The sequence below is a fragment of the Balaenoptera acutorostrata genome, chromosome 5, assembly GCF_949987535.1.
Source record: "Balaenoptera acutorostrata chromosome 5, mBalAcu1.1, whole genome shotgun sequence".
Lineage (NCBI taxonomy): Eukaryota > Metazoa > Chordata > Mammalia > Artiodactyla > Balaenopteridae > Balaenoptera > Balaenoptera acutorostrata.
In genome coordinates this window covers 21,157,718-21,180,588 of record NC_080068.1, presented here as the reverse complement: position 1 = coordinate 21,180,588, position 22,871 = coordinate 21,157,718, and the positions used below count along the sequence as shown (strand labels likewise).

At 38.2% G+C, this 22,871-nt stretch overlaps 1 protein-coding gene across 2 annotated transcripts in view; it reads left to right on the top strand.

The window, feature by feature from the left end:
• The window catches only part of PPP3CA (protein phosphatase 3 catalytic subunit alpha), a 303,925-nt gene extending 285,981 nt beyond the window's left edge, over positions 1–17,944 (top strand). Inside the window, exons 11-14 of one of the 2 annotated variants that reach the window (XM_007172913.3) lie at positions 5,334–5,418; positions 11,141–11,238; positions 14,298–14,327; positions 17,495–17,944. In XM_007172913.3, the coding sequence (XP_007172975.1) occupies positions 5,334–5,418; positions 11,141–11,238; positions 14,298–14,327; positions 17,495–17,691 (410 nt within the window). In that variant the 3' untranslated portion in view covers positions 17,692–17,944. The remainder of the gene's footprint in view (positions 1–5,333; positions 5,419–11,140; positions 11,239–14,297; positions 14,328–17,494) is intronic. The other variant, XM_007172914.3, reaches the window with a different exon arrangement.
• Positions 17,945–22,871: the final 4,927 nt, after the last annotated feature.

Below are 22,871 nucleotides of genomic sequence, written 5' to 3'. Positions count from 1 at the left end.
CTGTATTCAAATTCAGTAATTGCCCTATGGTGTCGAAAAATAAAATCTGGAGACATGTCTAAACTCTGCTTAAAAATAATGAATCATAATAAAATTTTACTTTCAAGTAGAATAGGTTTTTTACAGAGATGAACTTTATCTTTTTAAAAATTTGAAAAAGTGGTGAGTTTTCTGTATTATTTTCTCAGAATTTGAATTAAAAGGTTTAAGAGATTTGAAGCTTGCCAGCAAAATATAGTTCTTAAAATAGATCTTTCTATTGAAAAAGTGTGAAATGTTAATGTATACACACTCCTTTTAATATAATATATTTCATTTAAAGATATATGCTATGAATACACTTGTATTAGTTAAAAGTCCTTTAAAGAAAGAAGCCTAAATAATAGCAAAACATTTGAGGCCAATATAATAATGAAGTGGAAATTTTCTGCTACTTTTTCCATTAGAGAGTAAGCAATTCAATTTTTTGTAAGCTCCTTTTTCACCTTCTAATGATATGAAAATATTCCTCTTTTATAAGATTTTCAAGTATAAAAAAGATTTTTTGCATGTATTTTTTAATGTTTTTTATTATGGTAAAAGTCACATAGTATAAAACGTACTAATTTAACCATATGTAACTGTACAGTTTAGTGGCACTAAGTACATTCACATTGTTGTGCAACTCTCACCATCATCCATCTCCCGAATTTTTTGGCTTCCTAAACTGAAACTCTGTCCCCATTAAACACTAACTCCCCTTTCCCCCTCCCCACCCCCAGGCCCCTGGCATCTATCAATGTATAAAAATTTTAGGTAGTTCATCATCCCTTCTTACAGTTGCAAAAAAGGTATTGAAAGCAATTAGAGTCTGTTGAATTGGGCTTATTCTACCAGTCCAGTTTCCCCCTGGAGATGGTTGGAGGAGGGAAGGGGTGAATGTCACTGCACTGAGAACTTTTCTTCATTGCCTCCTTTGGGAAACTCATGCATCCCCCATATAACAGGAAGGAAGGGAGGGATGGAGAGACCTCTCTTCTTAAAGCTGCTCTCTCCCTTTTCCCTCAAAACCAAGCTTCTTCCAAATACAGTGGGGTTTTTTGACATTTTATTATGAAATGTTTCAAACAAAGGAATGTTGAAAGAATTGTATAGTCAATATGCATGTACCCATCACTTACTTTCTACAATTAACATTCGATTATATTTGCTTTCTCACATCTCTGTCCCTGTATACAACCATCCGTCCATCTTTTTCTTTCTTTCACTTTTCTTTTCTTTTCTTTGAAGAGGGGTGGGTAAGTGCAAAGTAAGTTCTCTGTACCTCTGTGATAAGAATGCTAATGTCTAAACTTCTTATTTGTCCCTACTACTATGCTAAAACCTTTACAATTTAGCCCCGGGCATGTCCTGCTTCTCTTCTCATTCTCAGCCTGCCCTCACCCCAGTGAACCCAAACTCCATTCACACCGGACTTCTAACCCATCATCTGAACATAACATGGATTCTTGTGGCCTCCACATGCTTGAAAATTCTCTTCCTTCTATGGAGAATTCTCCTTTCTCTTGAACTCTTATTTATCCTTCAGGATCCTTCAACTATCACCATTTGGGTGAATATTTTTCTCCAGACTATTAACACCTGCTTCCCGTGGTAAATATTTAACAGTGCTTCAGTGCAGGGGGAAAAAGACCCTGGTTTGTAGCACTTGCAGGTTTTGTTGGTATAAATTCTCTTCCCTACCACTGGTTTCAAGCTGCCAGTACGAAGTTACTGAACACGGAGCTAAGAAGAGATGTGCTCGGTGTACTCTCTCCAGCTGACAACCGCTGGCTCCACGCTGCTTCCTCTCTAATAACGTGTCGCAGTGCACTGTGGGCGTTCACCTGACCTCCTAAAGCAGAGACCATGCTTTCCTCCTATTTCTGTTGCTAGCAGTTAGCAACACGGCAGGCTATAGAACAGGATAGGATTCACAAGAACACTTTATGAATAAACGATTTGGGTAATAAATTGTATTCTATGTAGCACCTTCCACACACCGCTAATTCAGTTAAAACTGAGGAATTATAGTAGTCACTCAATGGATGGATGGGCACCGTGAGCCATACAGAGCCAGGGTCTGTAATGTGTGGCAGGTAGCCCATGTGTAAGGACCTCTCTTCACCCTGGCACTTGGTTCCTCATCGCTGCGATGCTGCCGCACTTTTCCAGTTCCCTTCAGAGGCTGGCAGCGCTCACTCAGCAGGCCACTTGGCATATGTACCTTTCATACTTCATGAGAAGTCAGTAAGGCACTAAGTTAAGGTCAGGAAGTACACATGGTCAAAGCAAATCTTTAAAGATTCCCTTGGTCTGTACATTAGCCTTTGAGGAAAATGGAGCGTGCCAGGGCGCCTAGATTCTGGAATTAGTAGCATGATACCCCAGGCTTTTTAAAAGAAGATTAGAACTTAAAAGGTGAAACAAAAGAGAGGCCCAAAAAAGAAGTGATAATTATTTGAATGGAAACACAAAATGAAATTGTACTTAAAATTACTAATGTTTTTAAACTTAGGAAACATTGCCTTTCAGTTTTGGACTTTTGAGTTAAAATAAGTGACTAGATTCTTCTCTGAAAAGTAGCTAACAGTAGTTAACTATTAAAAATAGTTTAATGTAAGAGGTATTTTTTGTACCTTTATTATTCAATATACTGAATTTTAAGCTGAGCTACTGTGGTATATTTCCACAACTTAAATAGAGCAAGTACCGAGAATGTTAAACATGACATTGTATTTGCATGTCACAGCTAGTAGAAGTCTGAAAAACGTGCATTTTTTCCCCCTTGATCTTTCTATTGAATTATAGACTGTGAAGATTTGCAGTGGAACATAAGTATTTAAATAAGAGTTTTAATGATCTCTGGAAAATACGCAAAACCAGGAATAGCAATACTAAATATACAAGGACCTTTATAGCTGTACTTAATTCTGTCCTGCTACTGTTCAGCTCCTTTAAGTTTGATTACATATTAACTCAGATATTTTATTTGGTTATTTTACTTTTTTGTGGGTTGTAAATGTGTGATATTCATTTTGATTTTGATTATTTGACAAATATTGAAGGTAATCCCCCAGAATGAAACTTTGAGATATTAGTTGTTAATGTCTCTTCTTACTGTCTATGATTAAGTTAATTGACTTTTTGAGTAAATATATTCTAATTTTATAAAAGAAGTACTAAAACCTCTTACCTGGGTTATTGAGAAATCTAAAAAGAGACAGCATTTCTTCATTAAGAAAAGTGCTATAATATACTGTGAATCACCATGTGTTGGCAGCACAACCATGAATACATAAAGTAAGATATCTGCTCTATACTCTCCAGTAAGTCATTAGGTCTGAAAAATAAGGAATGCTAAACTGGCTCCGACTGTCAGAATGTTCATTTTACATTTAAAATTCCATATTTTATATGTATATATATAGCTGATTCACTTTGTTATACAGCAGAAGCTAACACACCATTGTAAAGCAATTATACTCCAATAAAGATGTTAAAAAAATAAATAAGTAAATAAAATTCCGTATTTTTTTTGAACATTTTTCTGAGTACCAGCTCATACTGAGCTGAAAAGGACGGCTCTACGTAATTTATTCCCCTTCCTTTCCTACTTAGTTTCTTGCTTTTCATTGCTCTGGTTATGGTTTTTACAAGTCCTTTAATGAAAATTTTCTGAGAGATTATCCTTCTTAGATATTTTTCACTTCCTTGGTTGTACATTTTTCCCCTTCTCATTCCTCTTAAATGTATCCAATTTCGTTTCTAGACATTTAACTACTCCTTCTTGCTGCTTTTCTTGTTGTGTTTCTAAATATAGTCACCATTTTTGGAGTTCTCCCACGCTTTCCATTCTTTGTGTCTGTTGGATTGATTTTTATGATCTGGCCATACTGTTTTTGGAGACGGTTAGAATCTTTCCCCTTAGCACATCATGACCTCTGAGTGGACTGGGTCAGTCAGACTGGGGGATATTAAACATAGAGTGGTAATAGCACACCAAATAAGTAAACTGAAACATGATTTAACAGAATAACTGAAAAAAAAATAGATAAGAAAACCACTATAAGGAGATTGCTATACCACTTCTTTTTTCCTTAACAAATGTCCTTCAAGTAGTCTCCTGATCATAAATCATCTAAAATTCAAGCACAGAAACTTTAGACTTTCAAATGGTCTCTAGGGCAGGTTTTATTATATAAAGAATCATAATTGCAAATCGTAGATAATAATAAATATTGTTAGAAACTCAGAATGAAGTATGAGATAGGGCCGACACACACGCCATTTTCTCCTCCAGTGTTTTGGCCAATAGAGTCTAATTCAAGGAAACAAGTATGAATGAGAATCCATGTTTCCACTTGGTTATCAGAAAGACTGCATTGGAGAATGGCTTTCTCCCATATGGATTTAGACTTACTCCACTCATTTGCAGGCAGAATAGCTGACAATAGTAAGTTCTGCTTTGAGAGATCATTATTTTTTAACACCAAATAATTTTTCATTATCTGGATGGACCACAGTAGATTCACCTACTGAAGAAAATCTTGGTTGCTTCCATTTTGACGATTACAAACAAAGCTGGTATAGACATCTGTGTACAGGTGTTCATGTGGACATAAGTTTTCCACTCTCTTGGGTAAATACCAAGGAGCAAGAGATGGAACAAGCCCCATGTGCTTTTCAAGCTCCTGCTGGCATCGCTTGTGCTAACGTCGCATTGGCCAAAGCAAGACACATGGCCAAGCCCAGATCGGGAGTGGGGAATTGATGGGGGAAAATAGATGCAATCCAATTAGATGTGTTGGGGGTTACCTGCTATGGTGTCATTGCCACTAGAGAAAAAGAAATGGACAAAAATAGGAGCTGTTTGAGGGCTTTCAGGTCAGAGAGAAGGTGAGAGGAAACCAGCTCCCTAGTACACACCTTCTGAGGAATATCTATCCTGGTGACTCACTTCCTCTTCCTGCACGTTCTCTTTGTATAAACAGAAGAGAAGGGAGCTCAATCAGAAGAGAAAGGTAGGAATCCACCCCATCTGCTCAGTAATTTTTCAATTAGCCCTTTACCCCTCCCCTTGGAAATCTCAGAAGATGCTCTTTGGCATTTGGGGGACCTCTAAAGTATCACAGGCAAGTATTCACGCCTGGAAGCATAGACTTTTAAATTTGATTTACAGGTAAATCCTTAGAGGGGGAAAAAAACCAAACCTGGTTTGGCTTAACTGGAGTCTGTTATACATGTAAATTAGTAAACTAGTTAGAGTTAAATAAAAAGTCACCTGACTTCTCAACTCTGTTTTTAAAATATAGGTGCAACGGCTGCAGCCCGCAAGGAGGTGATAAGGAACAAGATCCGAGCAATCGGCAAGATGGCCAGAGTGTTCTCGGTTCTCAGGTGGGATCATGGTCCTCTGTTGAATATGATTGTCACTCAGTAACATTTTAATACTTTAATCTGGTAATTTAAGTATTTTACTAGAAACTCTGCTTTTTCTTAATTATTTTTTAAAATGGAATTGTCAGTTCCTCACTGTTTTAGTCAAATGGAAATCTACTAAATTATTTCTGTAGAGAAAGCTTCTAAAGGGACTTTCACATTCTATCCCTCTATTTGCTGCAGGACTTTAAAACATTTATTTCACAATAGGTTGAACATGTTATGAAATGGAAAAGCTATTATAATCCTTTCTGTTTTTCATTTTCTCTCTGTGGTAAGGATGAATTTATCAGGTGCATTCCACTAGATTTCTATGAAATGAACAACCATAAAGCTTGTTCATGTGAATCTATATTATTCTAATAAATCATTGAGAGAGACAAGTTATTTAGTGTTTCAGTTCCCATATAGTAGTTATTTTTTAAATAGATCATGTATCTTATTATTAAGCATGGGCTTAGAAAACACGTGTTTTCTTGAAGAGAATTAACTACACTTTTCTTCACTTAAATTCAGTTATCTATTCTTGGATAATACAAAGTATCTATATTTCTCTTCAAAAGGTTACTTTAAAGTACAGTATGATTATATGTGACGAGTATCCAGTCAATTCACAATTACATTATTAACAAGGATAAATAGGAATATCTTGGGAGAAAGTCCATCTCCACATTGTATAATTTCATATACTAATTTTTGCCAGATTTTTTTTTCCAACTCTTTCATGGAGTAGCTGCACCGGCTCTTCTGATTTCTCCTTCTTGCTATTTCTATCCCACTCTGGGTAGAGTCACTAAAGAGTAATTAAGTGATTTGATACCAAAAACAGGGAGCCATGAGAAGGATGAAAAGCACAATCATCCTTTCCCAAAGACACCAGATCAAAGTCAGTAATAGCTCTGCAGTAGCAGCCAAATCTTGAAAAGTCATGTTAAAGCTGAAAATAGAGCATAGTTGCTCCCTACGGCCTAATGAATGAGGCTGCCTTTGCTCTAATGCTTTTCATTCCTACTGAACTTGCAGGACTCATTCATTCATTCGAAATAAATATAATGAAACTTAAAGTAGCCATTGTGTACCATGAAGAAAAACATGAAGCAGTACAGGGGGATAGCAAGTGAGAGGCGAGGCACTCATTCATTTAGTACGTGGCCAACAAAGAACTCTCTGAGTCTAGCATTTGAGCAAGTGTGGGGATGACCTTCATGAAGGTAGGGAGTAAGAGTGTTTAAGACAAAAGGAGGGGCTTCCCTGGTGGCGCAGTGGTTAAGAATCCACCAGCCAATGCAGGGGACACGGGTTGGAGCCCTGGTCTGGGAAGATCCCACATGCTGCGGAGCATCTAAGCCCGTGTGCCACAACTACTGAGCCTGCGCTCCAGAGCCCGCGAGCCACAACTACTGAGCCCGTGTGCCTAGAGCCTGTGCTCCGCAACGAAGAGTAGCCCCTGCTCGCCGCAACTAGAAAAAGACTGTGCCCAGCAATGATGACCCAATGTAGCCAAAAATAAATAAATAAAATAAATAAATTTATTAAAAAAAAAAGAAGACAAAGGGAGGAACAAGTACAAAGATCCTTGGATGGACACAAAGTCAGCAGTTTTTAAGGCCAGCAGGGAGGCTTGTGTGGCTAGAAAAATTGCCTTTGGGGGCAAAGGACTATGTGAAGATCATAAACTCAGCTGGTCCCTCTGCATAAACACTTGCTTATTTATCACGCCTCAGATTTACTAGTAAATGCACTTACTTCTTTTTCTATCTGAAGTCTCTGTGAGGATAAGTAAAAACAGCTCCATCACTTCCAGTTGAAAGTACATTTAGGAAAAAAAAGGAGAAGCCTTCCTTAACATAAAAGAAAATTCTTTGTATCTATATTAGTCTTCAAACCACGTGAAAGTGACAGGAACAATGCTACAGAATCATAGGTGTGTCTTAAAATTGGAAAGTCCCTCTAGTTCTCCGCATCTTGGTACATAAGATGCAGTTGTTCCCAGCTGAGAGTGGGTTCCATTTGAACCCAGTGATGATCAGTTACTTTGATTAAGGTCGCACGTATTGATAGAGAATGAAAACAAGGTATATTGTATTGCTTTCCTATAATAAAATCATTTGTAGAATACAGGGTGGTCATCTCTAGAGAAAAGTAGGATTGAGCATTAAATGTGTACCATATAGTACATTAGGCAAAGTGGATACTCTGAATTAAAATGTCAGACATGTAGACAATAAACTGATGTAAGGCCATGAGATGTGTACTAAATACATGAAGAGGTGCTCTGCTGTGGAAGAGGATGGGAAGGAGCCCTTCTGTTTCCTGAAAGGAATGTTCATGAAGAGGTTGCCGTTGGTGGAGTGCTGTGAAGTTCAGGCTGGGTTCCATTAGCTGGAGGATTGTGGTGAAGGCATTCCTGGCAGCTGAGAAGTCCTCAAGATCCTAAGGACCTAGGAGCAGTGTTTTACGGGGCGCTTGTTAAGGGCCAGGTGCTGTATGCTTCATGGTGTACACATTTGAGAGGAGTCCACACGGCAAGCTTGCAAGGTTGAGTTGACCTCAATGAGGAAACAGAAACTGAAAGAGGATACGCAGTATGTCCAAACTCACTCAGTGAGTGATAAGTACTAAGGAGAATCGGAGCATGTGCTAACCCATGTGGAGATGTGTATGTAATGATAGTCTGAAGATTGGATAGCAAGATGACTTATGGGTGTCAGCGCATTTAAGAAGCTATTGAAATAATCCAAGCAAAAGATGTTGAACTAGCTGTGGGTGGAGAGATGCAAGGGAAGAGGCAAATACAAGAAATTTGTGAAATGAGACATTTTAACATGTAATGGATGGATTAATTTGCCATATTATAAGGGAACCAGAAACCTATCTTTCGAGAGCCCTTGCATTTAAGGTGCTGCATGTTGCCTAGGATCCACCAATCAAACGAATGCACGCAGGACTTCTGCTTCAAAGTGAACATCTTGGGGAAGCAGTGAGCAGGGAAGGCAATTCCTCTGTCAGGTGGGAATCTGAGGCACCAAGAGTAGAAGAGCATCTTTCTCAGCATACTGGGGACTAATTACACACCATTAGCCGGAGCTTAGGCGTTGGCTCTAAATAACAGTAAAGGATTCAGAAATCTAAAATGTGGATTAACACTGCCATTCTCCATCCTATTTTTCTTTGACTCCATTTAGTAAATGTTTTATGAATCTCGACTATGTGTTAGGTGCTGTTCTGGTCTAGGTACTGTGGATGCAGTAGGAGCAAAGCAGACAGAAACCCCTTTCACATGAAGCTTTTCTAGTTTGGGTGGGGTGTAGTGGGCAGAGGAGCTCAAAAAAAAAAAAAAAAAGCACCAAGGAAACAAACTGTATAGCTCTTCAGGGGTGATAAGTGCTTTAGATAAAAATAAAATAGGGAAGGGGAGATAGGGCGTAAGAAAGTGCATATATATATATATATATTTTTTAACATCTTTATTGGAGTATAATTGCTTTACAATGGTGTGTTAGTTTCTGCTTTATAACAAAGTGAATCAGCTATACATATACATATATCCCCATATCTCCTCCCTCTTGCGTCTCCCTCCCACCCTCCCTATCCCACCCCTCTAGGTGGTCACAAAGCACCGAGCTGATCTCCCTGTGCTATGCGGCTGCTTCCCACTAGCTATCTATTTTACATTTGGTAGTGTATATATGTCCATGCCACTCTCTCACTTTGTCCCAGTGTCCATTGACAGATGAACGGATAAAGAAGATGTGGCACATATATACAATGGAATATTACTCAGCCATAAAAAGAAACGAAATTGCATTATGTGTAGTGAGGTACATATATTTTAAATAGCATTCTCAAGGAAGTCCTCACTTTGAAGGCAGCGCTCCAGCAGAGAGTTGGAGGCTGGGAGGGAGGGAGCCAGGCAGATACCTGGGGGAAGAGTGTGACAGAAAGGTGCAGAGTCCCAAGGTGGGGTGTGCTGGGTGCATCGTGAGGACCACGAAGGGAAGTGGGTGGTGGTAGGAAATGTAGTCCAAGAGATGGATAAGGATGGCAGACTGTGGGTTGGGAGCTAGTTTTTTTAGGGCTCTGGTCAAACCTTTTAAAGATTTTGCCTTTCACCTTTAATGAGAGGAGAAACCATTGGAGAATTTTGCATAGAGGAGTGACAGGATCTGTGTAGGTATTAAAAGGCTCAGCCAGCTGCTATACTGAGAATAGATATGGGAGGAGAGGGCAGGAGTGTGACAAGGTTGGAGCAGAGAGACCAGTTAAGGGACTGCTGGAACCATCCAGGTAAGAGATGCTGGTGGTCAGAAAAGGAGTCAGTCACAGAAGGCCACCTGATTCCAGTCATAAGAAGTGTCCAGAAGAAGCAAATCTACAGAAAGTAGATGAATAGTAATACAGGCTGAAAGAAATGGGAGTGCACAAGATTGCTTTTTGGAGGGATGAGAGTGTGCTGAAATTTATCGTGCCAATGGTTTCACAACTGTCTGAATAGGCTAAAAAACAGTGATTGAATCACACACTTTAAATGGGCAAATTGTATGGTATGTTAATTATATCTCAATAAAGCTGTTTTCAAAAGAGATGAGGTAGTAGTATTGTGAGAAGTGGTAAGATACTGGAAATAATATGAGGGTAGAGCCCTCAAGATTTGCTAATTGAGTAGATGTGGAATAAGAGAGGATAAAAGGAGTTAAAGGTTGATTCTTTCAGCTTAACTAAAAGAGGAAGTCGAAGAAAGATAGTGAAGCAGCAGGTTTGGGGATAGTTTAGGAATTCTGTGTGGGCCATGTTAGCCATCTTCATAAAAAAGTGGAGTAAGTAGTTGTACATATTATAAACATTAGGTATATATGTGTATTGTTAAGTATTTTTTTCTGGTTATGTGGGATTACACTGTCTACTATATGGAAATATATGAGGTTATCCCTATTTTATGCTTATTTAATCATTTGATTAATGCTGTGCTGTGGTTAATCAATGTAATTCAAATAATGATGTACATAAAACTGATTGTAAAACAGTTGTCATAATGAGTAATAAAACAACGTTGTAGTAGCAGATCCATGGGGAAAGAGACTGAAAAAAAAAGTTGGAAATTTGACCAGTTGTTTCATCGGCGACTTGCCATTAGTTTGTGTATTTGTCATGTAATGTCAGAATTCCTTAACAATCCCCTGAATGTAACTCCTACTTCCCTAATCCATAGATCTGATCTTTTAAATCTGTTATACTCTCTGGTTTTCTCTCACAAGTCAAATCGGCCCCACGTATTTTTGCAGAGCCTCGGCTGGAAAACTTACAATAGCCCTCTCCATGGCTCTTTTTTTTTTTTTAAAACATATTTATGGTGTTGTGGAAGATGCCCACAAACACTTTGTATTGTGAGCCTGCTTACAAAAGTAGAATTGTTTTCCGTCTCTTCAACAGTCAGAAGAGACTGAACTTCCACAATTGCATAATTCCCAACTTTATCTTAGCAGTCATGTCATGGGCATACCACTACTTCTAGATGAATGTGTGAAAATATAGTATGTTTTAAGTAAAAAAAAAAAGAAAAACTCAAGAGATCCAAGGTAGAGGTAAATGTGAGTGCTTACATACATCTTTTCCTTTAAGTCTTTTCTTTGTCTTGAAAGAAAATAAAAGTTAATGTGTCATCCCTGTTGTGCCTTTGCAGAGAAGAGAGTGAGAGTGTGCTGACGCTGAAAGGCCTGACGCCCACGGGCATGCTCCCCAGTGGAGTGCTCTCTGGAGGGAAACAAACCCTGCAAAGCGGTAAGCAGGCCCATTGGTACAACCCACCGTGTGCAGGCACCTCAGTCAGCTGTGTCGTTAGAGCCCTGATTTATTCACGCATTTAAGGTCCGTCTTGGTCTTCAGATCTTCTCAGCTGGAAGAAAGGCTGAGACCCCCCTCCCTTCCCACGCCCCCATCAGTTTGACCAGTCATGCCCCACAGAGTAGCTCCCTCATTTGCTGGAATGTGTTCTTGACCCCGCTACCGCCATGTCCTCATTTGCACATTAACCACAATTTCAGGCCTCGCTGTAAGGCAACTCATTCAGCTTATCTACATGCACAGTAGGTTTGACCACTTGGAGCCAAGCAGTGGATAAAAACAACTTTTTAATTACATTTTTATTAAATGTACTGTTTATCTATTGGATTGATGAAATAAACACATACACACATAAATCCATGCCTAAGTCTAGGATTTAGTGGAGAATGGAGGAAGAGAATAAAAAGGATGATTTTGTTATCCACTTGAATAGAGTTGAAGTCATAGGTGTCTTTTCCCTGACTTATTTATTCAAAACATAAGAGAGTGAGTACCATCATATTTTATTTTTAAGAAAGGACGAAAACATTTCCTTGAAGGTAGATTTTGTATTAAAACCTGTAGTTTTCTGGATGAGTTCTGTCCAGTAGAACTTTTTGTGATGATGGAAATTTCTCTATCTGTACAGAAGCCACTGGCAATGTATGGCCATTGAGCACCTGAAATACAGCTCCTACAACTGAGAAACTGAGTTTTTTATTTTATCTAATTTTCATTATTTGATTTAAATAGCCACATGTGGCTAGTGGCTACCATATTAGACAGCCCGGTCAGCGTGCTCTTTTACTTTTGTTACTTTTGTTATCTATTTTAACTAACATTATCATTAATTAGAGTCCAATTTTAGCATACTTTATGGAAATTTTGCTTTTAGATTAGACTCTAACAGAAAAAAATGAAAACAACAATACACTCAAACATTTTCAAAGCAATCTCAGCCTCTTGCTTATTTTCCTGTACCTTTCCCTGAATCTTTGTTTGTGTTTTCTTTTCTCTCCCTGTCCCTCAGTCTAGAAGATTCTGGTATTCTTATGGTAATGTTATTTAGATACACCTCTTTTACATAGAAAGTGATGCCCAGCTTCATGGATATTGTACTGCTAAATGATCACCTCCTAGCAGCATCACTAAAATTTTCTTTATTTTCATATGAATTTATTCCAACATCCATGTCTTCGAGTTTCCACAAAAAGAAAAAAAAAATTTCTAAATGAAGGTAGGAAAATACCACAGTATTGAAGTAAGTTCCTCATTTAATTTGTAGCTAAAATTTATCTTAGTAACTTCAGGAAAAAAACCCACAATTTTCCCACCAAAGTAAACATGCTTTCTAAGAACATTAGCATAAATGGATCATTTATTATATGCACAAAATACACAACTACCTAATTGACTAATATCTGCATAGTTTCTGATAAGCACAATTTTAAGGTACAGCAGGTGTATTATCAGAAACTATGGGCCACAGTTGCTTTAGAAGAATACACTTAATAATGGACAGTACGTATTTCTAATGTGTTGGTCCTGGTGTAGTTCCAGATTTTTTGCTTTACTTTTAAACTTAAGTTGTTAGAATTCTTTGTTTTGTTTCCAGATTTTCACCTGTAATTTAACCTGGTTTATTCAGTTTCCTGTTCTGTTGTTTTATTTTAAATCCATCTGTTTGTCATTTGGTGTTGAACTCACACACACACAAACACATACACACAGCCGACATCTTATTAGTCCTGAGAATTTGAAAAGTCAGTGTATATTTTAAGTCATGTACATTAATACAGTTTCAGAATTCATTGTCTGATGCCCTTTAATTTGTCTAAAAGGGGAAACTACTTAAGTTTTACTATTTGGCTTTTCTCCATGGTGGTCACCATTCTCCATTTTTATCATAAGGAATTTAAAATGCACTGTAAGTAAATTATAGTGTACATTTGGCAGTTGCTCTAGTTTTAAAACCTTAAATTATAAGAAATAGGCAAATTAAAGTCAAGGGGTAGAATTTTAATATTAAACATTTTAGAATTACAGGGAAGTTTTGCATTTTAGCACTTAATTAGGGAAACATCTCCTAACCTTGATAACATAGAAAGACTCATACACCTTTAAAGCGAGAATATAGACCCTAAGCTTATTATAAAAATTGCTGATAAAGCAATGGGCTTTTAAAGTTTTGCCTCTGAAATATGCTGAGGTTTCAGTATTTAGACGGTCCTTTCTTTAAAATGCTGATAGAATTATTGCTGCTACTGGCATATTATCACGTGATTATAACATTTCAAGAATTTTGTTTCCAAAAATGCTATTCCAATGAGGAAAACTGATTTTAAACTGGGTTACCTGGCAGAAGAAGTCCAGGCTATCCCATCCCCATCCTCTTCCTCTTCCCTTTCTCCCTCACACTCGAAACACTCTCGATGTTTGTCTTTAAAGAGTCACATGTGTTACCAACTCAGACGCAACTCTAAATTTGCATCCCCCCTGCTTTTCTATTCCACGAGGAAATCGTGCCATTTAATATTAAATAGTGTGAATTATTCCACTGACATTATGACAACACTTCACACTCTGCCATTTTGGGGGGCATTTTAAAACTATACATTACCAATCGTAGCAGTGGGTTTATCGTACTCCACGTGAGTCAGATGCACGTTTTCGATTGACCTAGTCCCTTGTAGATTCAGTCTAAGTCAAAGAAACCGTTCCTGAGTGTTTTCTTAAAGGGTTAATCATTTTGTCCTTTATTTAGTGAACAAAATCCAAATCATGTCACTCAGATACGTGTAGCCAGCTCATTAAAAAAAACAACAAGAAAAAAACCCCATCATGTTCGTGGTCTTTTTCCTTTCTTTTAAGTATTTCTATTTTGTCTGTGCCAGGATCCAGCACTTACAGGAACATTAATCCTCTTAGCTCCCTTGATCGTCACTGATTTGTTCTTAGAGTTAAAAATCCTCTGCTCATTTTTCTCATTCATTTTGCACCCCCTTTCTTCTCTTCAGCTACTGTTGAGGCTATTGAGGCTGATGAAGGTAAATTGGCCAGTCCCCTTTCTGTTGTACCTGCAACAGACAAGGGCTCTGCTGGGTGTATTCATTTCTTTCTTTCTTTCTTTTTTTTCTTTTTCTTTTCTTTTTCTTTTTCTTTTTTTTTTTTTTTTTTTTTTTGCTGTAGCTTGTACAGAGTGTGTGGGTGTTGGGCTAACAGTTGTGGCTCAGTATTAACCAAAATGTTCTTGCTTTAAAGGGGAAAATGTCCTTTTCTGGTTTGTTTGTTTGTTTTTTTTTTCCCTTAAAGCTATGTTTGACTTTGTATACAATGATGCTAGTATAATCACAGAAAACAAAAGGATTATAGACCTTGAATGATGTGGGGTGGGATTTATGGCAGCCGTTTTGACAAATAATGGATAAAACAATATTCTTTGAGCTGAACCATGTCCCTCCCTCAAATCACTTTCAGTCGGCCCTGAAAAGGAGAGAATAAAAATAGCTTTATTAAGTCTAGTCTTCAGAAATTTCTAGAAAAAAAATTCATTTGAATAGTGCTTTGTTGTAGTTCAACATTAATTTTTGTCTCCAAAAAATATTCCAACAAGAGACAGCTGTGTACGAGATAAACAGTTCTGCTAGTCTTATGAAATTTTAACGTACTGGTATTTGTAGGACAGTTAGCACCAGCAAAATATTCTAAAGAGTTCAAAAATATCTAGTGGCTGTAGAAGTGGCCGGTAACAAGCATAGTGAATATTGAGTCATCACTCAACTCGTTAACGTCCACCGAGTGCCTGCTTTGCACCAGGCACTGTGCCGGGTGCTTCAGGAGAAACGAGACACATTCATCGCCGACTGTGTCCCAGCACTGCTCGAGGACAATAGAGCGGACCCTCTCGCAATTCCTTTTGAATCAAGTGCTTTTGAAACGTAGAGTTATGCGAGAACTGCCTATCCAGATAGTTTTTAATCTGATACTTACCACGCCCTCTGGAAATTTTAAAAAGAATAATTTGAAGTTCCCCTTTAAAACAAAATTTTTCAGTTGTATTTTGTTCTTGCAAGATAATGTTTTATTGTTCCCAAAATTGTGTGATATGGTGCTTTGATATGATGTAAAATGTGCCACTTTAGACTCTTTAATTTGTACGTGATTTGGATACAGTAGGGGAAATGATAGCGCTGTAAGAGAAAATACAACTGCTTCCTAAATAGCAGTGAATAAACTGCTATTTATGTGGGAATTCTCTATTCCTCTTGGCAAATTCTAATCTGCAGTGTGCATTCTTGTTGATAGTTTGGCTGTTTTCTGTGGTTTCTGTGACTCCTGTGTTGTGTTAAGTATACTACCAATGTAAATTGCTAATACCCATCGTCTGACCAGCAACTACAGCAGAGCACACATTCTTCCAGACCAGGGTAGACAGAAATGATTAGAAACGGAGCCCCATTCCGGACATAGCCATGGCTCTCGCTAGATTTTGAATTTCTGCGCTCTCACCCTATTGGCTTTATTTTAAAACTTTAAACAACCTAAAAGAGAGATTCCACTTTTACCATTTCGATTCGTAAAATCGCTTCATCAATTATGATGACCAACTTTTTATATTTATTAACTATGATGGAATGATATTCACAGTAGTTTAGCAAAACAATAGAGTACTACTTTTGTCCCTCAAAATCGAGTTCATTTTCAGGGTGGGTGCTCATCAGACAGCTCTATTATTTTGCGATTTATGACTGAATGAGAGAAGAATTAAGAAGCTTTGCTTTGGGCCTTGGTCTTTTCCCATTTCCCCATCTTCTTCCTCTCATAGTTGACTAATCACCATGACGCTAACCTTTAAAATGCAGAGGGGGAACAAACTGTTTCTCATCGTTTAATGAGTTTGGAAGCAACTGGGTCTATCTTTTAAGAATCTCATCCATACTAATGAAAGGCACTGTACATTTGTGTGGGAGTGGCTAGCAAAGTTTCAGCTTGAAACTGCTTTCCTTTTTTTCTCAAATAGGGTAGGAAGGATAAAGGTACAATGAAATTGTCCTTCATCAGCCATGGAGATGCGACCCAGTTCAGCATTGGTGATTGGCCCTTCAGTGTCTGCCTTGCATTTTCACAGGGAGTAAAGCAAACTGATGTCATTGGTTCCCCGTCTATGTACTTTATTTTCAGCTCGCTGGTTGGTGCACCTACTGAAGAAATCATTAAGTTTCTTGCACAAATGCCTTCTCTATCTCTGGAGCACACTAGGGTTACTGAAAAAAACCAAGTATCAATGCTCCCCCTTTGTGAATTCCATGGTTTCACTGAATAAGGCCAAAACCATTCCCATTCATTTTGCTAAAAGTTGAAAAAAGCATTTTCCCCTTGTTATTCTTGAACCAGCACTTACGTCTACGTTGATCTACTAAGAAAGAGTTTTTCTTTGATTTAGGCAGTAATGGACCAGATGAACATCAGTTTGACCTGTTCGCTGCTGAAGTGCAGACAGAGTTTTTCTACTTAGTGATCTGATCTTGATTTTTATGAGTTTCTTTTACCTTGTTCCCACTCCACACGTTTCCAAAGTGGAGTGGAGAAGCAGGAGTTTATAATTTCATTTTTTTTCATGCCACTGTTGAGTTGTTTGCCAAGGAAGTCTTTCTGGGATCCTGAGATGGCATGGAAACGCCCCAAGTTCATGCCTTTTATAGCTCCTTTTAGCTTCTGCTCTAAGCTCTTCACTAGATTTTTAGGTCTAGCTGCTTCATTGATTCTCCTGAATTTGCCATTACTAGCACAATGGAATAGTAAAATTAGGGCCATTTCCATTCTTTCTAGGTTAGGGCATTTGATACAGTAATTGTGCCAAAGATGTGGCCAGTTTACACTGGGCCTAGAGACCTATCCCTGGTAGCAGCCTTTCTCTTTACATACCGCTTCATGGATCTAAACTTCCATGAAGACGAGAGAAACGTTTACATCTTACTAACTTGAAGAGGAGATTTTGGTTGGCAAGAGACATTGGCTGTTACCAGACGTCTCGGTTATCTTCGGGGATGGTAAGGAGTCTGTTGTGCTGTGTTCAGGTCCCGTCACTTTGTTCTCTACTAAAGGATTCCCTCTCTCACTGCGAAATCTCTAACACCACCTGCTACAACAGCTGTGCCCTTTGTGTTCCTCTTACTAACCCAGTTTTTCTTTTTTTTAATGATTTTCTGTTTAGCTATCAAAGGATTTTCACCACAACATAAGATCACTAGCTTCGAGGAGGCCAAGGGCTTAGATCGAATTAACGAGAGGATGCCACCTCGCAGAGATGCCATGCCCTCTGACACCAACCTTAACTCCATCAACAAGACTCTCGCCTCAGAGACTAACGGCACGGACAGCAATGGCAGTAATAGCAGCAATATACAGTGACCACTTCCTGTTCACTTTTTTTTTTTTTTTTTTTTTTTTTTGGAGCTGCAGGGCATGATGGGGATTGCTGCATATCAGCAGTTGGATGTTCTTGCCTCTGATGGTAGCTTATTTGCTCTGGGGCCAGGAGTTGGATTCAGTTTACACTATCATTAGAAAAGAGGGAGAGAGATAATAAACTATATTTTGGTGAGGGTTGTGATTAAACACCTCTTTTGGGTATGCCTTTTAAAAATGCTTATAGGAAAAACAATTTAAAAAGAAAGCTAATGCTAGTATATACTGCAATGTTAGGGGAATGAACATGTTTTCCTACTGCATCGGGGACTTCTAGATAGGTTAATGAGAGGTCTTTTATTATGTTACTGGACATGAAAACTTTGTCTAATTTCTTACTCTATTGTACGTTTACAGTTGCAGCACTAAAAATGGATGACATCAAACATTTTTAACAAAATGATGTACAAACTAAATAAGGACTATTTATTGATAATGTTTTGCTACTCTTGTCAGACAATGGCTATAAAATGAATTAGGCAGTCTTAAAAAAAAAAAAAAAGCAGAAAAAGAAAAAAAAAAAAGAATGTTGCAAATTTGTTAAAATGCCAAAAAGGACAGTTTAATTTTGTACAGATTATGCTTACCTCAGGTTTCTTTAGTGTGCTTGAATGCCCTTGTTTCCATATAACACTTATCTTATTACTTTGGCAATGAATACCTTTTCTTTTCTTTAAGTTTTAAAAAACTGGAATAATTACATCTATCTCTTTTTTTTTTTTTTTTTTTTTGCTGTTTATATTTAGGGGGTTTTGTTGATAAATCAAGTCTTGGTTGTGGCTTGCTGAATTAAATATTTATGAGTGGTGCATTTTTAAGTATAGTAAACAAGACACCATATTAAGTACAGTGATAAAGCATCTATATTCTGTAAAAAAAAAAATCTGCCTATGCATGTTTTTTAAGGAAAAAAATGGCTGTATCGGCCTGTATGGGACTGTAATGCGCTTAGTGGTCTGACATATACTGGAAATGTATGTATACTGGCGTACTTTATATTCTCTAAAATGCTTCATGCCTTTGAAATTTTGTAATCAAAAAAAAAGCTTTGAAAAAATCTAAAGGGGAGAGTATTCTTAAAAGTTTTTAACATAAGCTTGTCAGTGCACATATAGATGGTTAGCATGTTTAGCAAACCTTGTGAAATTTAAATAAGTTTATAGTTACATGTGAAACTCTAAATGCATGGTAACTGGTAATGTCATGACAGTTGAGTTATTTTGTTAGGTTCTGTCATGTGCCACAAAATATGTACTTTTTTCACTTTTTCCCTTTGTATATCAGTTACGGGTTACAACTGGTTCATTCTGAAAACAACAACAACAGCAAAAGTCCATTCATATTTTTTAACAATTGTATAAGTGCCCAAGTAATTCACTACAGCCTAAAGCCTTGCCTTTGTAATTTGACTTCTGAAATGTTGGCAATCAAAGCATGCACTTGTAACAATGAAAAAGAAAAAAGCATTTTATATTACTACTCAATAAAATGTGCATGAACTTAAAGAACTCTCCTCCTTTCCCTGAGTCTGCTGAAGGGATTTACATGCACAATTACCATGCTGTCTTCTAGGTGCTGGGTCCACCCCAGCGCATCACAGATTGACTTGAAGTGGCTGCTCGGAGGGCCTTGGGCTCTCAGGTGTGGTGCCTACTTCCTCTGTAAGAATCTTGGTGGATTTGTGTCTCAAATCACACAAGAGAAATATATTGAAGGAGCAAATGCCATCTTCTGGCTCCCTCAAAGGTGGGAGCCCGTTCAGAAACCAGAGCATTCCTTTTTATTGAAAAAAACAAACAAAAAACATGTTATCCGTTGTTTCAGTTGTACTGCCTGCCCTGTCTGCTGAATCGAAAGGAACTAAGCAACTAAATGCATTTTCATCGCAAGAGAGTTGCGTTTGTATCGCTATGAAATTTGTATCCCGTCGCTTTAGCTAATATCTGATCACCTGAAGATTTAAGATACACCAAATTTTAGTTTGTTTCTAACATTGTTCATTTTCAGTGCACTTTGTTTTTATGTAATAAAGTATGCTGTTATATGAAATAACAAGAATATGGCAATTAGTGATCTAGTGTACCAAAACAAAGATTTTCTAGATATATTCTCTGACAAAAACTATCCCAAATTTATTTTGATGAATTCAAACATTTCCCCCCCCCCCACCATGGATATTTTTCTGTCCTACAAAAAATGACACCGAAGGAAAATATTTAGATGCAATATTTATTAGAATGATATGAAAGAAATGGTAATTCTGGTACCAAGGTGTTTATTTTCTTTCTTATAACTGCAGAGAAAATATCCTGACCAAAAAAAAATCCTTTTATTGGATTCCTTTCTTTTACAAATTGTGCTGAGGCAACTATGGCATAGAAATAAACATTTGACATTAAAATAAGCAGTTGATGTGAGTATTGCTTGGTCTTTCGGCTAAGTAGTTAGGAAAGTAATAGTGTATATTTTTGCATTATAATTCAGTCTATCAGGGAAATCAATGCACAACTGAAGTTATTTCTCTAAAAGCGATAACACTGCCAGATCATCAGTTATTAAATCTATCTCTTTCACTTTTGGAGAAACTATTGGATTCTTCAGTTGCTTATTCCAGTGACTCTTTGGCTACACACACACACACACACACACACACACACACACACAGCCTCCTGTCCTCTGCCCTTCTTCATCCACCCCCAAGGTGACTTACATCTCATGGGCTTCAAACTCAGTGCTGACTTTTTATCTAGCTTTTCAAGGATTAAGAGTTAGATTTGACTACTGACCCTAGGTCAGCAGTTTTTCTTATCTAAAATATCTTCTACTTATATTCTTTAAAAATATTTTTTGAAGAAAAGAAAAATCTTCAGACACTAAACTTGTATGAGGAACAAAGTGGCGAAGGGAGGAATATCTTTTGTCATCGACAGTGGCATTCCCTAGGACAGCATGTCAAAGGGGAAGTGTCTTGTGGTATCGGCCCAGAGAGTGTCATGGCGATGCTGAATTCCCCCAGAATGATCTTGTCCTTAAACATTTCTCTCCTTCCCACCCCACCACATCCATGTGAAATAATAAACTTGAGGACACATCCATCTTTCTGCCTAGAAACCAGGGCCCCGACTTGAAGCCAGCACCACAAGAAGGGACCATGGCGATGACTTAACTGTCTCACACTTGCCCTTGACTACTTCGTCTCTCCCACTCACTGGGTCCCTTTTGTCACACTCCGTTGAGAAGCAGGGACCTTGCAGCTACGCTGCCTGCCTACATTTCTTCAAAACTGGAAGCCCCTTGAGTTGGACGAATCTGAGATCCCCAGACTAAAGATATGTCCTTTTCCCGTGGTAGATGGCCTTCCACTTTATTCACTCCACAAACACTGAGCCTCTGCTATGTTCCTCTCACTGTTCTAAGCTCTTATTTTTTACACACACACACACACACACACACAAATGCCTGGCAATCTTGACAGCCTATCAATTTTCGTTATGATGTTAAGTGTCAGCATTCCATCAAATAGTAAGGCAGTGTCTGGCCTAAAACTGAGCTGCTTTGTAATGCCATTTTTACTCTGTTTCATGGATATTCCTTTTGTATATATTTTAAGGTAATACTAACCAGAAAAGTCCCTGATAAGGTCCTTTCATGATAAATTTATTTTTTTATAAATGCATACATAGTAACGGGAGGCAAGAAGTAGCCAAACAAATGTTGTACCTATTCCTGGTGATCACGTTTTCAAGAGGCAACATTGGCAAATTTGAATCATGGGAAAATGGGGAACCAGCAGGGGAGAGGGCCTATTTTAGGAAAGATGAAAGAAACCTAAAAGGCGAACAGAAGGAGACATAATAACTATAACGTTGAGTTGATTATTCCAAAAGACCTTGCTTAAATCAGAACGATGCCCACTTATCATAACATAGAAGTTGCTAGTGAAGCTGTTTAACCAGAGAGGGAACTGCAGGAGAGTGTGGACACCTCCCCTTCACTGGAAGGATTAAAACCTAGGCAGAGTCAACTCAGTGCCGCAAGTATGTTCTGAACGACGCTTCATGGGAGGAGCTATACTAGACATAGTAGAAGGAGCTCTCTTCAAAGATAACATTGAAGTTACCCTTCAATAGGAAGAGTCTGAATATCCGTTTAATTATTCAGCCTCTTGGGAGCACAGATCTTTGATTTGCAAACTGTTCCCTAGAACCCCGTGTTTTACAGGAATATTGTCATGGGGCTGAGGTTTCTGCATCAACCAAAACAGCCTTTTAATCTATTTTGTACATTGTGTTCTACATCAGATGTTAGTTGAAAAGAGTCTCCACTAGATTAGCAAAGCTGGAAACTATTATATTAGCTCAGAACAAAGTTGACTTAAACTCCAGTCTTAAGGGGTTCTTATCAAGTTATATTTTGAAATCATTTTACATTAAGTGCTGGGGACATGCAGGTTTCTTCCCAATAGCTCCACATTGTCTACAGCAGGGGTCCCTAACCTGCCGGACCACGGACCAGTACCGGTCTATGGCCTGTTAGGAACCAGGCTGCACAGCAGGAGGTGAGCAGCTGGCAAGTGAGCAAAGCTTCATCTGTATTTACAGCCGCTCCCCATTGCTCACATTACCACCTGATCTCCGCCTCCTGTCAGCCTGATGATGAGTTGTATAATTATTTCACTATATATTACAATGTAATAATAATAGAAAGAAAGTGCACAATAAATGTAATGTGCTTGAATCATCCCAAAGCCATCCCCCCACCCCAGTCCATGGAAAAATTGTCTTCCATGACACCGGTCCCTGAAGCCAAAAAGGTTGGGGACCGCTGGTCTACAGGACCGAGTCCAACATCTTCAAAGTGGCACGTGAGACCATTCACAATCTGACTCTTGCCAATTTACCCCCACTTTCCTCAACCTGACCTTGAGCTTCAACCATGCCAGGCATTTAACAATGCTCAGAAAACACCAGGTTTCCTTAAGCCTCTGGGTCTTTATTCATGCATCTTCCATGTGGAATGACCTCTCCTTTGCAGATGTCAAATTTGCCTTAAATACTCGGACCAGGCGTTCCCTCCTCCCTAAGTGCATAGTGTCCTGTACTGCCTCTATTTTAGCATTTAAT